At 41.9% G+C, this 16,613-nt stretch overlaps 1 protein-coding gene across 7 annotated transcripts in view; it reads right to left on the reverse strand.

The window, feature by feature from the left end:
• EndoB (SH3 domain containing GRB2 like, endophilin-B) overlaps positions 1-10,441 on the reverse strand; it is a 91,975-nt gene extending 81,534 nt beyond the window's left edge. For all 7 annotated transcript variants that reach the window (XM_050196001.3, XM_055063468.2, XM_072289834.1 and 4 more), the window contains exons 1-3: positions 10,152-10,441; positions 9,250-9,391; positions 5,335-5,460 (exon numbers count right to left, since the gene is read on the reverse strand). In XM_050196001.3, coding sequence (XP_050051958.1) covers positions 5,335-5,460; positions 9,250-9,391; positions 10,152-10,223 — 340 coding nt within the window. In that variant the 5' untranslated portion in view covers positions 10,224-10,441. The remainder of the gene's footprint in view (positions 1-5,334; positions 5,461-9,249; positions 9,392-10,151) is intronic.
• Positions 10,442-16,613: the final 6,172 nt, after the last annotated feature.

Consider the following 16,613-nt stretch of genomic DNA (forward strand, 5'->3'; position numbering starts at 1 on the left):
TTTTAAAAAAAGACACTTATTTAGATTATTCGACACATGCATGCATGATGCCATTTGCAATTGGATGTACAGCCAACTGAGGAACTTAAAAATGAAAATCAACTGCTTTCAGTTATCAGGTATGCCATGACAATGACAGTAATGAAATAAGAGGACAACACGTCACAAGATGTGTGCAGTGTTGTGCTTGTTCAAAGAGAGAGGCCCGGTGCTACAGCACTGCGCATTGTTCTAAAAGAATGCAAACGTCGTAAGACTGGCCAAATAATAGATTGAATTGCTTAAATTACAACAAGTTCGTATTTAGGCTACCTAAATTTTTAGTGAACAACTGGAAATTACTGAGCAGAAGCCCAGATCTGCCTATGTGTTCGGCAAGGCAAAAATTGGGAATGTGCTGCGTTGACCACCATGTTTCGCGACAGTAACCATGCACTTTATTCAAAAGAAGCTAAAAAAATGCCAACAATTGCTGCAATGCCTGACAAAACAAAAGGTATAAAACTCATCACAGGTAAAACTATGGTGTCATCTTGGTGGCAGGAAAAATACCACTGAATTGATACAATGGAATTCAAGGTTAGGCAGTGCAGCACAAGTTCTTGGTCCGGCCACCCAATCTTGAACGCCATGCTGATACCAAAGCTCCACATTATGATAGGTGGAGCATCACAGGCAACCATCTGCATCAGCAAAGTGACAGTGCCGATGCAGATCATGTCATCTGTTTTCCAGTAGTTTGTTTAGTGTATCGTATTTGCATGATTCAAACGTGCCCCCGCACCTAGCGCACATTCAATTTTTATGGGCTTAATGCAAGAAAATAGAAGTGCACCTGAATGCAAGATGTACCTGAATGTAGCATGCACCAGAATGTAACATGTGCCCCATTTACAAAAGAAAAGTATAGCATGTCCCCATGCAGAAAAAACAAAAAAATGAGACATGCAGAATTTCACTTCACAGAAGGTAAAAACATTTTTTTAATGAACTTTCATAATAAAACAGTGCATCATGATCGCCATTTGTGCTTCATTGATCACAGATACCAAACACACATGGCTGTGTTCTCGAGTGATCACCATTTAGAGATTTTACTATCACTTTCACTCGATTTTATGTGACTCTGCATCAGACTTGTCAAAATAAGCGGCTGAGAGCGCTCCTTACACTCTGTACAGATAGTGAGGTTGGCACAGCACCAGAAACGCTGGTGGCTATATACGCCGATGCATTCAGTGCAGAGTTGCACAAAACCTTGCAAAAGTGATAGCACCTTCGAAAGTGATCGTAGACGTGCACAAAATGAATCTACAATTTAAGAAAACGTGCTCTGCCACCATAATAGAGTTAGTTTACTAAGTCTAGAGCAAAAGCTGGCCGAAAAAAAGTTGCAACCGCAAAGGTGGCGCCATGTTGCTATGACTTGTTTTTGTAGAACTAAGAATATTCATAATGCTATGCAAAAACAAGCATTTACAAGTATTATATATGCATGGACAATGTTTAAAGGTCTTTCCATATGTTTTTCAGAAAGATCGGATGGCTATTTATAAAATTTACAGTGCCTGAAAGGATGTGTTTGCAGGCACCTGAACTAGATGGCGCCACCATACTGAAGGAGGCTCAAGATCGTGTTGATCGTGCGTCTCGTCTGAATCGAATCTCGTCGCCTGCGCCTGCACGGGTAGCAACATGGCGGCGTCCTTGCAGTTGCCGATTTCAATGCATGGGCACTATGGGGAGCTTTTCCTCAAGAGTTGGTTATATTAACTCTATGGCTGCCGTCTCATGATGGCAATGATGCTACATCCAACAGCTCTGATGGTAAGCTGTTGCCAATGCCACGAACACCGTTTTGGTTTTGCATCCGATGCTGACGCACAGGCAATTGTCAGACCTATTTTTACATTTTATTTACATTTATTACATTCATGTAAATATAGCATGTATGTAATAACAACTTCCCTTTGCTTCACAGCTACAATGCGTCCATAAGTGCTCGTCTCATTGTTCTGATAAAGGAAATGATCCTGCTTCCTGCAGTCATCTGCACATTTTAATGTAACGAAAGTTATTGCCTATGTTGGGCATGCACTGTGTGATTGTCACATCCTTTATACGCCTTAGAAATTCCAACTTGCTTGCCACTTATAGTAAAAAGCAGAACAAAAGTTCAATGCTCTGCTAAGGCATCTGTCTCAAAGGAAAACTTTGGCCATTTGTACCTAATCCCACTGATTTACAAACTGACATTAGTTACTGGGCAGTGCAACACAAAAAAAAATAATGTTATTTGCATGCAATGGCATTATAATGTTAAAGAACAAAAGCTGGCAAAACAGTCACAGTGCGTGCAAAATGCATTTTCAACTACACATGTTTTTATTAAGATAACAATGATAGCTTTATGGTATGTACCTTTAGATCATCTTAACGCAAATAATCGAATTAATTTTATATCGTGTTAACGTAAATAATCAACCAGCATTTAAAGACACAAACTCGTTACAAGGCTCGAGCCTGGTATCAATTCATTAAGTTGTCAATAAAAAATATGGCAAACATTACAATTGTGATGAGAGTGCACAAATTCAGATTATCACTGACAACATAAAACACATAGTAGCTTATATTTGAAGCATTATATTTTGTAATTGTACCCATTTTTGTTTGTCTCTTTGCTGATGCACATTGTTAAAATATGCGTAAGGTTCTGAAACACCTCCAAATATATTCTTGAACTCATTCAATTGTGAATGTTTTTATCCAATGATGATCCCTGCATAGCAGCTTACTCTGATGGAATGTAATGGTAAAGGAAAAGAAGGCACTGTACTGCACAGCTACAGGCTTTCCCCCTCAACTTAAGAGGAAGCTTTAGCTCGGGCCCAACTCCGACGCGGCCTATTCAAATACATGTAAAAACGCAAAAACGTTTTTCTGAGATAACCCCTGGACCGATTTTAATGACATTTGTTGCATTTGAGAGAGAAAGTTGAATTCTAGTGACTGTTGGAAGCGGAATTTCGATTTAGGGCTTGAATTTTGTTAAAAAGATTTTCAAAAATTCAGAAGTTTGAAAAAAATAGAAGCACGAAGTTTACAAACTAATAGCTCTGCATCAAAAACAGATATCGCGATTCTGTAAACGTCATCCATTAGACCATTCAAAGCGGACAAATTTGATATGTCATTTTACATCTTACGTGAATTTGTTACGTTATTTACGAGGGTTTTGCAAAAGTTGTAATAACACATTGACACATTTTTTGAGGTTCATGTGTAACGTATCAATTTTGTCCGCTTCAGATGTGCTATCAGATACAATTCACAGAATTGCTATATCATTTTTTCTTGCTGGGTTACGGAGTTGTAAACTTGATAGTTTCGTTTTCTGAAAATTTGCGATTTTTGCCAATTTTTTATAAAAATATGACAACCTAAATAGAAAATTCGAAACCAACAGTCACTAGATTTTAAGTTTTTCTTTTAAATGCAGCAAACCCCGTCAAATTTGGTGCAGTGGTTGCCGAGAAAAACGAATTCTCCTTTTACATGTATTTAGATAGGAGCACCCGAGCTAAAGCTTCCTCTTAATCCAAGTACCAGTCAATTTAATCCATGCGCCAGTCATTTTAATCTAAGCGCCACTCAATTTAATCCAAGCCCCATTGAATTTAATCCAAACGCCAGCCAAAATAATCCACATACCTGTGAATTTAATACAAGAGTAACATGCTTCAAGAACCTTGTTTCAAAGCAACTGAAATTTTGTGAAAATGTTAGGAGTTTATGTTTTAATTAAAAAAAAGAAAGTGGGGACCAATAGCGTTCTTCCCAATTGACTAATGACAACTTTTGGATGCTTTTCTTTGTGTGTTGAAGGCGGGTCAGAACACAAATTCTCGCAGACAAGTCCAAGGAAATGTCAGCATAGGATCGTTAACTGAGTTAGTGATGTGGGTGCAATGTTATCTTGGGTATCAACTGAAACACCAAAGAGTTACTCAATGATGATCATTAGGTACTGATAGGCCTTGGTTACTAGTGAATACGAATAACTCTTTCTGCTGGTGCTATCAGTAGCTTTCAATCGAATACGTTGTCATCGACATGATTCAAATATTCATGAAATTAGCAATTAAGTGCATGATACACCTAACTGACAGGGTCAAGTCACTAGCAAGCACAAGTTACTTACTATGCTCGGTTCAGTGTTATCGTTTAAACGCGATAATGTCATGGATATCAAATGAAATGTCATGAAATTAGTGATTCAACACTGCCTTAGGAACTGGTGTGCTAAGTCACTAGTGATTATGAACCACTTATTTTCTCTGAGAGTGGCAGCTTTCATTTGTGCATGTCGTCAATGGTATCAATCAAATTGTTATAAAATGAGCTTTTTTTGTTATCATTGCCAATTGATAACGCCGAGTCATTAGTGATCACTAGTGATGCGCTTGGTTTGGTGCTCTCCTACTTTCACGCAGCATAGTGTCATTTATTAGTATGGTGTTAGGTGATGAATTCAACTGAAAGCGACCGATAGCGGCAGCAGGAAAAGCTATTTGTATTCACTATTAACCAAGGCCTGCCAGTGCCTAGTGACCATCATTGAGTCACTCTGTGTTTCAGTTGATACAGAACACAACATCGCACCTGCATCACTAACTCTGTTAATGATCCAACACTCGCATTTCCTCAGATTTGTCTGCAAGAATTTGTCTTCTGAGTTGCCCTCAAAACATAAAGAAGTGTCCAAAGGTTTTCATTAGTCACGTGAGAAGAACGCTATTGGTCCCCCACCTTGCTCTTCTATTTTGAATAAAATTAACAACCCCTAATATTTTAGAAATACTTTAGTTGCCGTGAAATTTGAATGTTCTTGAAGGACACTATGTTTGGATTAATTTGGCTGGTATTTGTATTAAATACAGTGGTTCCTTAATTAAACTGATTGGCACTTGGATCAATTGACTGGCAGTTGGATTAAATTGAGCAGAAAAACCTGCAGGTGAGTGTGAGAAACTTTAATGAAGTCAATGTATGCATCATAAAGCTAGGATCATGTGTAATTAGCATCAGCGCTTATCATGTGAACAAGGTCTCCAGTCTACCTCCTTCTGTAGTCTTCACTAAAGAAGGGTAATTCAAGTTGCTGTAACACACATCTCCTCTAAAGAAAAAGACAGCATAGAAACACACACACACACAAAAGAAAAGGCCCGTTAGCCACTGCCAGCAACAGCTGACTGACTTTCACTTTCTTGCAATTGGCTGTACATAGCAAAAAAACAAAACAAAAAAAGCAAAGAAAGTTATTAGTACCGTAAGAGGTGCCAGGACCAAAGTCGGTTCCAGCGTCTATCATGTCTTGGCCCAGTAGCTCAGTATTATTTAGCCTGTCTCGCTTCTTGTCAAGCTTTTCAAAGAGATAATCTTCTACCCGCACATCTGCAGTGAGTATGAAAGAATGAAAGGGTAACAATGTTATTAGGCACTTTTTGTGAATACATGTCAGGTCTGTACATGACCATGTTTACATTATAATGGTATACATGGTTAATGGCAGACATTCAAGATTTCGTAAAAGCAAAATGTTGCAGCCCATTTCGTTTTCAGGATCCACAAAGTGCACTTCATTAAAGCATGTCATATGCTAAAGAGTTTGTCAACTGGAACATACATTAAAGCATTAAACATGAAGTTCTAATGTCACATTTGACATCCTATGGCTGTTATATCATGAGAAATACTTGTATTTCCGGTGCATTACATTCATGTCACGTTGCCAAAGGGTGAGCATGGCTATTATATTTTACTATTCATATGCACTTCTGATAATTGTTGCCATTTGCTGAATAACTTTCTGTGGCAATGAGAGGAAAGCTACAGGGAAGTTTTACAATCGGAGGTCTACATTGTATTATTTTGCTGTTTTAAGATGTTTATGCTTTCTTTTGCCCGGCTTAAACTAATCCAGTTGAAAATGTAGGACTTTTTTCAGGAGTACTCTTACTTGTGCACGCTTTACCCCTGTAGCTTTCTCTTCATTGCCCCAGAGAGATGTCCACGAGCATAAGAGCAACAGCAACCAATTGTGAATGTAGTCCTCCGAATACTAATGAAGTTAATGCGTTCAGGAAATTAAGTATGAAATGAACTCCCAACATGTCATTTCTTTTTTTCTATAAAAATTGCAGTGTACCAACCAGGTCACTCAGGTCATCGTCACCAACAATACATACATTTTTAATGCGAAAGCATATAAGCCCCATTACACGAAAATCCGACATCGTAGTCTGTGACGTGACTGAATGATAGTACCAATAATGGCCAACAGCACAAACAGTAAAAACACGTAGTGTTCAACCATCATCCAGTTTTGCTCAACCAGTCAATCAGCACGCGCCTGGTGGCTGAAGTGACAGTATAGCCAAAAGTGATAGTCCAGGAATGCGCCCCCTGATTGACTAAAGGTGTAGCCTAGTGCGTGCGTCATTGGGCACGTGAAGGCGCAGTCAATGGGGAGGAGGTGGCCCCACATTATGAGTCTATAAAATGAGCGTATAAAATAAAACGCATTAATGTCCAATTGAATACCATTAAGCGGTCCTTCGACTTAGGGAACTCCTCACAGGCAAGTGGGCACGTTGAGATGCTTCGCGCATATTGATTTGGTCTAACCGAGGTGCAGTTAGTACGCAGGCGAGAATTTGCACAGACAAGGAACGCACGGAAAAATAGAAAAAAAAATTCACCAAAGGAACTATAATGCTGTTGCATTCCCATACTTAAGCAGTTTTAAGTGTCTCTGTCGAATTTTTTTCTCCTTTAGTTTATTGCAGTGTCTACAATTTTACGTAACCTATGCTTAACAAGTTTTTAACTTTGCAGCATTTTTCTTGTTGTATAGATACGGTATTAACATTCTTTGACTTCAGCCTATGTATTGTTGGGTTGTGTTCCTGCAGAGCGTAATGCCTCAGGTAGTGCAGGGAATTCTGTCTACTGGCTTAGTCAATCAACACTCTGTGAGACAGAATATGGTCCGAGGCTGGTTGATAAATTGCCAAGGCAAAACAGTCAGAGCTGTTTCGTGTTCAGTGCCTCCACTGTTCTGCCTTAAGTTTGTATTATAGTTAGGTTCAATTATGGTTGTCGGTTGTATTATGGTTATGTTTGTTGTCCTCCCTTTCCATCATCCTTGTGCCTCAAAAAGCACTGTATACACTTATGTAAATATATGTAAACTGCTGGTTGGCATCCACACAATGAAATAATCTGATATATTATTAGAAAAGTGAGCTCGCACATTAAAGCATGCACACCGAGCATATTTTAAAGGTCATGTGAACAACAAAGTATGTATGTGCATGACAATTCCCTGCACAGTGCAAGGCTAGATAAACCAGTGCTGGCTTGAAATAATGGTTATTTTTGTTCCTGTCACATAAGCGTCTGTCTGCTGCCCAAAATGCAACAACTGGAACAATAGAACAACTAAGGTTATAGATAATACGCACAATTGTACAAACATTGAGGCAAAAAAAAATGCACTGCACAACTGCAACACTCAGAAGCTTTCAGATTAGTCTGTTAAATGCAGTTGAACAGTATGCATGTACACAGATAAACATGAAAAATAAAGAAAAAGCAACAAAAGAGGAGACTGCTTAGAAGGATGAATGAAAAAAGAAATTCAGCACAAGAGCCACTATAGATCCCCTGCAAACTATTCCACAACTTAGCCTCCCTGCACAGCAGAAATTCCTTGTGTGGCTGCCACAGTGAAGAAATTGAGGCTGAAATTTGATGCAACAGTCTCCTTTAAGTATTAGGCAGATGGATGTGTGATCAACACAGATATATGCCACACAGTGGGTTGCCACCGCTGCTTTTTATATGCATCTGAGTACCACTGGCAAGAAAGTGCACCCCCTTATGGAGAGGTAGAGATGTCCGTGGCGTGGCAAAGGGTCATGCGTTACAAGACTCCATGCTGCACCTACAATACCTGACGTCATGGATTTTTATGGTGTATACTCAGATCTAGTTATTTGTTTATAGGTAAAAAGGACTTCATTTATTCTAAAGAAACCAGAGTCAGCCTAGCAAGTTTCTCTTTTAAATTTTTCTGTGCAAAAAATTGATCAACGATTATGATACTCTCTAATGCAAAATATGAGCATAACTCTATACGCATTTTCATTTCCCGATATATTGAGGCAAAGAATTTGAGAGAGACATGTAGCAGAGTCAGCAATCGTCTAAAATCTGATCTTCTAATCTATGAGTCAAGTGCATTGGCTTTTATACATGACTCGTAGAAAGTTCCAGTGTAATTGCTGGCAGCACATGGCTTCCAGAAAGTACTACACGATTTGTGGTGTGCATACAATCAGATTACAAAACAATTCCACACCATGACCATCGAAGTAAGTGCGAACGAGACCAAACCAAGCAAATCAAACAAGAGCGCACGACAGCTGATGCAAGCAGGCCATAGGATGAAATGAGCAGTCCGGCTACCATTACGAGTATACATCGAGCTGTTGGGTGGGTCCGCATGACACCAGTTTCCCGCGTGCACGTCACTGAAGGGGCAGCTCTTATTGGTCTCCGCCGTTCGTGGCTCGTGTCTTTCATATCCCGCTAGACGTTCACTCTTTCAAGTTTCGCTGTGCTCGTTCGCTTGGTTATGCCACCACAGCCGCTTGTCGCAGGAATGGGCGCCTAAGAGCGACGCTCTAAAACGGCCTAAATACAAGAAAATACTTTGATTTCTCAAGTAATACACTATAAAGTTTAAACCCTTTGGGGGATATCTTGTCCTCAAACAATAATTGTCATCTGTTTTGCTTTCGTTTTCTTACTTGAAAATTCTGCACTCACTACTTCCCTGTGAAGAATGCCATGTCACGCTGATAACGCACATGCTTTTCATGACCTGTAAGTACCAGGTGTGCAGCATTAAAAAAAGGAAAGGGATGCAAGGTAGATGATTATTGTTTGGGGACAAGATAAGCCCCAATGGGTGAAAACATTTCTTAGAGTGTAGTCAACCTTCCACAAAATGAATGAAAAGATGAATTTGAAAGAATAATTTACTAGCCTAAATTGACTTTTGTGTTGCTCTTTAGTGTCTCTTTAATAGGTCTCTATGAAGATGGAAGTGGGTGCACATCTGTTTTAACATGAAGGGCACTTCATTAATCTAATCTAAGCAGGAATTTCACTTACTTGGATTGGGTTGAAGGACTGCTTCTGTTTTACCAACCAGCCTTTCAGTCCAATACTTGGTTCTGTCAGAACGTTGAGCCAACGTCTCAAAGTGTGCATCAAGTTCAGTTTTGTCTGATGTTCCCAGTCGTTCCTCGGTGTACTGTTAGAGAAAAAGAGGTTACAAGCCTCACTGATATATTCAGGCTTCATCTTTTTCAGCTTCCGCGAGTCACCTCCAGCGTAATCTTCCCAGTTAACCTGTCTGGTTGGATGAATCAAAAATGTATCAGCCAGCATGGCAATCAGAAAAACAATGCACAATTTAGTACTCAGTTATAAACAATGCAGATGAAGAGTAACTGTAGTGCTTGATGAGCTAATTTTTTAATAGCCCTGTCGCTTTCACAGGTAACAGACAAACAGTAAAAGTTATAAAAAGTAGCGAGTGGCTGAAGTGATGCTTGGGTGCTGATACCAACATGCGACTGCTTTCAGTGCCACAATATGTAAAACATTGAAGTACAATAGGTTCTGCTATAAAAATGGCGCCTTCAATACACACGAGGGACATGGGAAAAACATGAAAAAAGAAAGTTGAACTCGTCTAGGGTCCCTGTGCCTGCTGCGATAAGACATAAGCGGTCGTTCATTAGGCATCGTTAGTTGGCTCAGACAAGACGAAAAATAGCGCGTACAACACCTTATTTAGCAACACGCGTTCTTTCCTTTTCATTAAAGCAGATGTAATCCGCGGTGCTCACAATAAACGCTACTGATGCTCACGATCATGCGGCGATCTCTGCGTTCGAAAGTACCCGTCATGTCGAACAGTAACGATAAGGCGTGCATAACAAACCAATAAGGGGCGCAAAACCTGATCACAGCGCACGTGGAATGGTGCATAACGTTGTTACTGTCACCTGAACGGCTCTGGTGAACACGGTTGCAGCTTCTGTCGCAAAACCTTTGAAAGACTTGACGCTAAAGTCCATCGCTCAGCTGCTCCAAAACATGCGTCAACACCAGCTGAATCACGCTCAACGAGTCGATGCGAGGACCTTGGCCGATTCCCTCCTAAGTCACGTCTCTTCAGAAGCTTGCTCTAAAGTTGGGTCAATAGTAAATTCAGTCTGAAACAAGAAATGACAATGATAAAAAATTAACGAGGGCCCCACAGAGGTTCGCTGCCGGATGGCCATAGAATTAAGAACCAACTTAGAGAAGAGAAACTGTACCTTTCGCAGTGGTTCGAAAATAAGCAGCGGCAGCGCATGGAACTTACTTAGGTGGACGCCAGATGACGTTGCTCAACCTAGGTAGGATATTAAGCAGCATAGTAGCAAGAGCTTGGTGACGCAAGACACCGCCCCGTTCCAAAGGGGACGCTCCTAACATCCATCCACATCCATCCATCCATCCAGCGGAAGTGCACTTTTTTTTTTTTAGAACAAAATCCAATGTGGCCGCTTTTCTGCGGTCGCGTACGCTGGTACGCGCCGTGCTTGTCCTGCCGGCTATGCGGCATGCCTCAATGCCTTCGCTGCCGCGTAGCTGGTGCGTCCTAAGTGCCAAGAGCCTCTACTGACGCCCATACAAACAAGCCACAAGTGAGTGAACAGAACGTGCGACTTTATTGGCAAAAGACAAGCAGTGTACATTCTCGTGCAATAGCAGAAATAAAATTTGCATGTCGAGATACACTGGAATCATTGACGCGAGCCCGTAAACGGCTCACCGTCGTCGTCGCACGTGGTGGTCAGGTTAACGAGCGACACCCAGCAGCGGAAACAGATTGGACAGTGTGCCACCTGTTTGCAGCGACAGTCGCCGTTAAAAATGCCCAAACTGCATTGCGAAGCAATCGGGTGACCCACGCATCTGCTGCCGCAGCCTACACAGCGACATGGACTACCCCGGATTTTAGCCGTTCACTCCTTTCCAACCTGCACGTTTCTTTTCATTCGGGGGCCGCTAATGTGTGGCTCACACTTCGTGTCTCACATAGTCTGAATATGGAGAAGTCGCTTTCGTGGGCATCGCTTTCATCAGCTACTTTTGCGCGCTTTTCCAACCATGTGGCTATCAACTTCATACGCATCGTACTATGTAAGCTCGTATGCTGGTCTCCGTTCATGCCTAATCGCGGCCGAGAAAGGCCAGAGGCACAATTTGCCCATGGCTGCAGCAGGAAAGGGCGAACGGGGAGCACGAATCACGGTGCATGAAAATTGGGAGTCTATGTCGCTGTGCAGGCTGCAAGAGCGAATGCTTACTTCGAGAGACTGCTTCCCAATGCAACTGAGCAGGCCGCCACATTCGAGAAGCATAACACGGCGACCATAACCAAGTAAGATAACATCGAAATTAAACAGCAATCAATCACCACATAAGGTTCAGACAATACATTATACATTGGCTACGAACCATATGGCAACAGTGAGCATTCACATACACGGGTCTCTTATGGTACATTCAGCCGCCCACCTACAGGCGTAGCGCTTGCCTTCGTCACACGTGGTGGTCTAGTAACGAGCAACAAACAGCAGCAGAAACAGATTGGACAGAGTGTCCCACCTGTTTGCAGCGACAGCCGCTGTTAAAGATGATCAACTTGCAGTGCGAAGCAATCGGGTGACGCAGGCATCTGCTGCCGCGGCCTACACAGCGACATGGAATACCCATCATTTTAGCATTGACTCCTTTCCAACCTGCATGTTTTTTTTCTTTCGGAGGCCGCTAATGTGTGGCTCACACTTGGTGTCCCACATCGTCTCAATATGGACAAGTCGCTTTTGTGGGCATCACCTTCATCAGCCACTTTTGCGGGCCTTTCCACCCAATTTCATGCACGTCCGACCATGTAAGCACATATTCTGGTCTCCGTTCGTGCTTAATCGCAGCCGAGAAAGGCCAGAGGCACAATTTGCCCATGGCTGCAGCAGGAAAGGGTGAACGAGGAACACAAATCACGGTGTGTGTAAATTGGGAGTCTATGTCGCTGTGCAGGCTGCAGGAGCAAATGCTTACTTCGAGAGACTGCTTCCCAGTGCAACCGACCAGGCCGCAATATTCAAAAAAGATAACACTGCAACCATAACCAAGTGACATAACAGCAAAATTAAACAGCAATCAGTCACCGCATGAGGTTCAGACAATACATTATACATTGGCTACGAACCATCTTACAGGCATAATGCTTGCCTTTGTCACATGTGGTGGTCTGGTAACGTGCGACAACCAGCGGTACAAACAGATTGGACAGAGCCTCGCACCTATTTGAACCAACAGTTGCCGTTGAAGATGAGCGACTTCCATTGCGAAGCAATCAGGTGACGCAGGCATTTGCTGCCGCAACCAACACAGCAACATGGACTACCCGGCATTTTAGCGTTAACTCCTTTCCAACCTGCACATTTATTTTCTTTCGAGGGCCGCTATTGTGTGGCTCACACTTTGTCTCAATGTGGACAAGTCGCTTTTGTGGGCATCCCCTTTCGCAGCCATTTTTGTGGTCCTTTCCACTCATACAGCCATCAACTTCGTACACTTCGAACCATGTAAGCACATATGCTGGTCTCCGTTTTGAGCAAATCATGGCCGAGGTAGGCCACAAGCACAATTTGCCCATGGCTGCAGCAGGCAAGAACGAACGGGGAGCACCAGTTACGGTGTGTGTATACTGGGAGTCTATGTCGCTTTGCAGACTGCAGGAGCAAATGCTTACCTCGAGGGACTGCTTACCAATGCAACTGACCAGGCACCCACATCCCAGAAACATAACACAGTTACCACAACCAAGTGGGGCAGCAAAACCAGATTCTGCAATCAAACACTTCAGTGTAGTTTGCGCAAAGACCCAGGCTATCGAGGAAGAAGAGAAATCATCAACGAGACTAGGAATATGGAAAATGAGAAAGCTTTCATTCAAGAGAGAAGCCACTCCGCTCTGCAAGCATTGAAGGCTAAAAACATCAATAAAAGTAAAATGGTGTATAGCACACGGTGCATAGGTTAATGCAAGACACATGCCGATGCTGCATCAGCTATTTCAGGAGAGGAATTGTGCATGACAACATACACTAGAAGATACTGCTACAGATATGTAATACCCCTGTCACACGGCAAATCTAATGTCATTTACAACGAATGACATTCGCTGATAATGCCATTTGTTTGCTGTCACATGGTAAAACGTAATGACATTTGTCGAAAATGACATTCACAAACGAATGAGTTCGCCAAACTCATTCGCATTCGTTTGGAACTGAATGTGTATCCTCGACATCATGAGAGTACCAGTGTTTCACAAAGGGTACATGCTTCTTTTTCGTTTTAACAAAAAATCACTATTGTTCTATAAATTTTATTACCTAATTATTGCTTTAACGACATTGAAGTCCATCACGTGCGTAAATACAGAAAACTACTCTCAGTCCAGTGACCAGACAACCGTCTAACTTTCGCTGCAGCAGTTGTGGACAAAAGTGGGTTTGAGGCGTGTGTTTTTTTACTATCGTCATTGTCATCATTTTCAAATGACATTAGTTTTCGCCGTGTGACAGCGCGCTGTGATAATGACATTAATGGCACAAATGTCATTTGTTGGAAATGACATTAGATTTGCCGTGTGACAGGGGTATTAGGCTACTAGACAGTGACTGGTATTAAGTATCAGCGAAGAATCGGTTGACTTTTATGTTTGGATGAGGATGAATGATCTCTAACAAAAATGGGCAATGAAAAAGCTTGCATTTATAGAAGAAAAAATACACTTGGCACAAACGGAATTGACATGGCTAGGAAGCTGATTAAGGGCAAACTGACGGAATTCTATCTTTTCGCCAGCATCGTCCGTGCTTGGTCGGATGTTGCAAGTGCATCTGAAGACGAATTTCTAGAAAGTCCTTTTTGAGTTACCTGGATGACTCAGCCAAATGTCCGTGCAGGTGGAATGGTGGCTGAAGCTCTTTTCAGTCTTAACACAGTCCTCTGCAAACTTGATATCTCATCCATATTCTTCTGCATGCGCTTCTTTGTTCGTGGTGTGAAAGCCTTGCAAATTCGGCTCCAGCCCCTTCCTGTTGGTGCAGATAGGAGCTCCTGTGATGGCCAAGATGTGCTTGGCATAGACTCTGTTGGGGCAGAACGGTGACACATGAGATGCAGCACAGATTAGTCAAACTCATGTGTGTTTTCTTTTATGTTTGAACCAATTATACTGAACCATAAATATGAACAAACATTCATATCTGCTGCAAACAGCAAGCCAATACAGCATATATCAAACATATTTATTTCTGAGCCACGTGTTGTTTACCTTGTAGTAGTAGCCAACGTCCACACAACGACCTTGTTGTAGCAGGCAGCAGCTTCTGTTTAGTGCGTGGAGTGTGTTGCTTTATACTGGTGCCGTCCTCATTACTGCATGTCTGGAACAGAAATTTTGACTGAATCAGAAATTGAAAAAGCAAAATTTTGCAATATGAAATGCAAAAAGGTGTGACATATATATTGTAATGGTTTGCTACTACAGAACACATGCAAATGTACGCTGTCTGTTCTAGGGTGCTTAAGCAGCATGTTAAATAAATATTGCTATTGTCCATAAAATTGATGTCTGCCTAACTACAATGCATGTCAACAACTTAAGTATTATTAAGATCACAAATGAGAACATTTGTGCGTTCATCTATACACTAGAAGAGATCACACTGCTTGTTCCACTAGCAAATGCATGAAAGTCATGAAGCTATTAGAACTGATGCATTATTTTTCTGCACGAACGTGATGCACCGCTTCACTACTGCGAAAATAAATGCCCTACGGTAAACCAAACTGAACAGCAAGAACATTTGGAACCAACAAGTACGAAATATGGGTGAATTATCATGCTTGCAACTGTTTAATACATTAAATTCTGTACTTTCACTTCATTTTACCAAAGGATTATTAGGTTTTGTGGACGAAAGAAGTTGCCGGCGGACTCGAAAAAAAAGTTTAATATGTATATTGATAAGGCTACTCAGTCACCTACGACCTCGGCTACAATAAGATGAAAAATGAGACGCGCGTTCCGATATCGCTCTTTCTTTCCTGCTTGTGTGTGTATAACGACAGCCTCGCAAGTAAAGGTTTATTTAGGAAACAACTGAGATCCTGACTGCCCATATGTAATTCAGGATCTAGTTCGTTAACTCATGCCCGCCTGGAAGGTAATGAGACGGATGTTATATAACGATTCAAGTAGCGGTGCGACTCACCGTTATTGCCGTTGTCAGCCGCAGCAAAATCCAGCTCCCGTTTCGATGCAGACGTGTTCCGAATGGCTCACGACCGAAACCCAACTTCCGGGCTTACATGTCCGCTTGCAAGCACGTAACTTCACCCCAAGTTAAATAACGCGAGACATCGAAGCGCAAGAAACTAGTTTTAGAAACAAAGAAGCAACCAGTCTGAGTGTACGAACGAATGAATGCGTGCAGCCCTGCACTCGAAAATACCGGTAAAAATTTTAAATCCAGGCCAGAGGTCACGTGAAAGATCGATGATGCTGAACGCTATTTGCGTTTATAATGACGAAGAAACAATAAACTTACTAACAAAGAGTACAATATCTAATTAGCAATGATAATTTTGCCCTGTTTTTTATGTAACAAAAATGCTTCGGTAATTGTAAGAGAAAGTTTGCAAGATAAAATTGCGCTTATTACGACGCCTCTAAAGGGAAATGTTGGAACTAACGTAAGCATCCCGAAGTGATGCTACTACGCTGGCTTTGTTAGCAGCGGCGCGCAGTCGATTTTTTCACCCTCTGTGGCCATTTGTTGAACTTGAGAGTGTGGGCTATGGATGTCACCCCCCCCCTCACCCGCAACAGCAAGTGCGGTCGGGGCCATAGAGTTTCATATTAGTATACCTAGAGGCAAATCTGGCGCTGCGATCGTTCAACCATCATGGGAATGATGGGAAGTACAGGCTTCGGATTGGCATTCTATTGACTGGCGAACTAGTGTACAAGTATTTTTTTTGGCAGTTTTGGTTTCGCTCCAAGCGCAATTGCTATAACCTGCAGTTGGACAGTGCAACGCAAAGCTATCTGCCTTTGTTATGTTGCTCGGAGTGGCGATAGCGCGCTGGGCCAGCGACTGGGACGATGCTTGTGTCGCGGTGTGGCGTCGAAGCCGTGACGAGAAAGCGGCGGCATCGTAAACGTTGAAAGAACATGTTTTGAGCGTTTGGACCTTTGTTTGTTAAGTGTGTTACGTTGGCACTGTAGCGTTACGTGCTTTATGAAACTTCAGAATAGGACAAAGAAGGCACTACTGATACAAAACATATACAGTTGTACTTCTAGTGGCTTGACAATCAAATTTTATTGAGGG

Source organism: Dermacentor andersoni, chromosome 1 (assembly GCF_023375885.2).
Source record: "Dermacentor andersoni chromosome 1, qqDerAnde1_hic_scaffold, whole genome shotgun sequence".
In the NCBI taxonomy this organism is placed as follows: Eukaryota; Metazoa; Arthropoda; class Arachnida; order Ixodida; family Ixodidae; genus Dermacentor; species Dermacentor andersoni.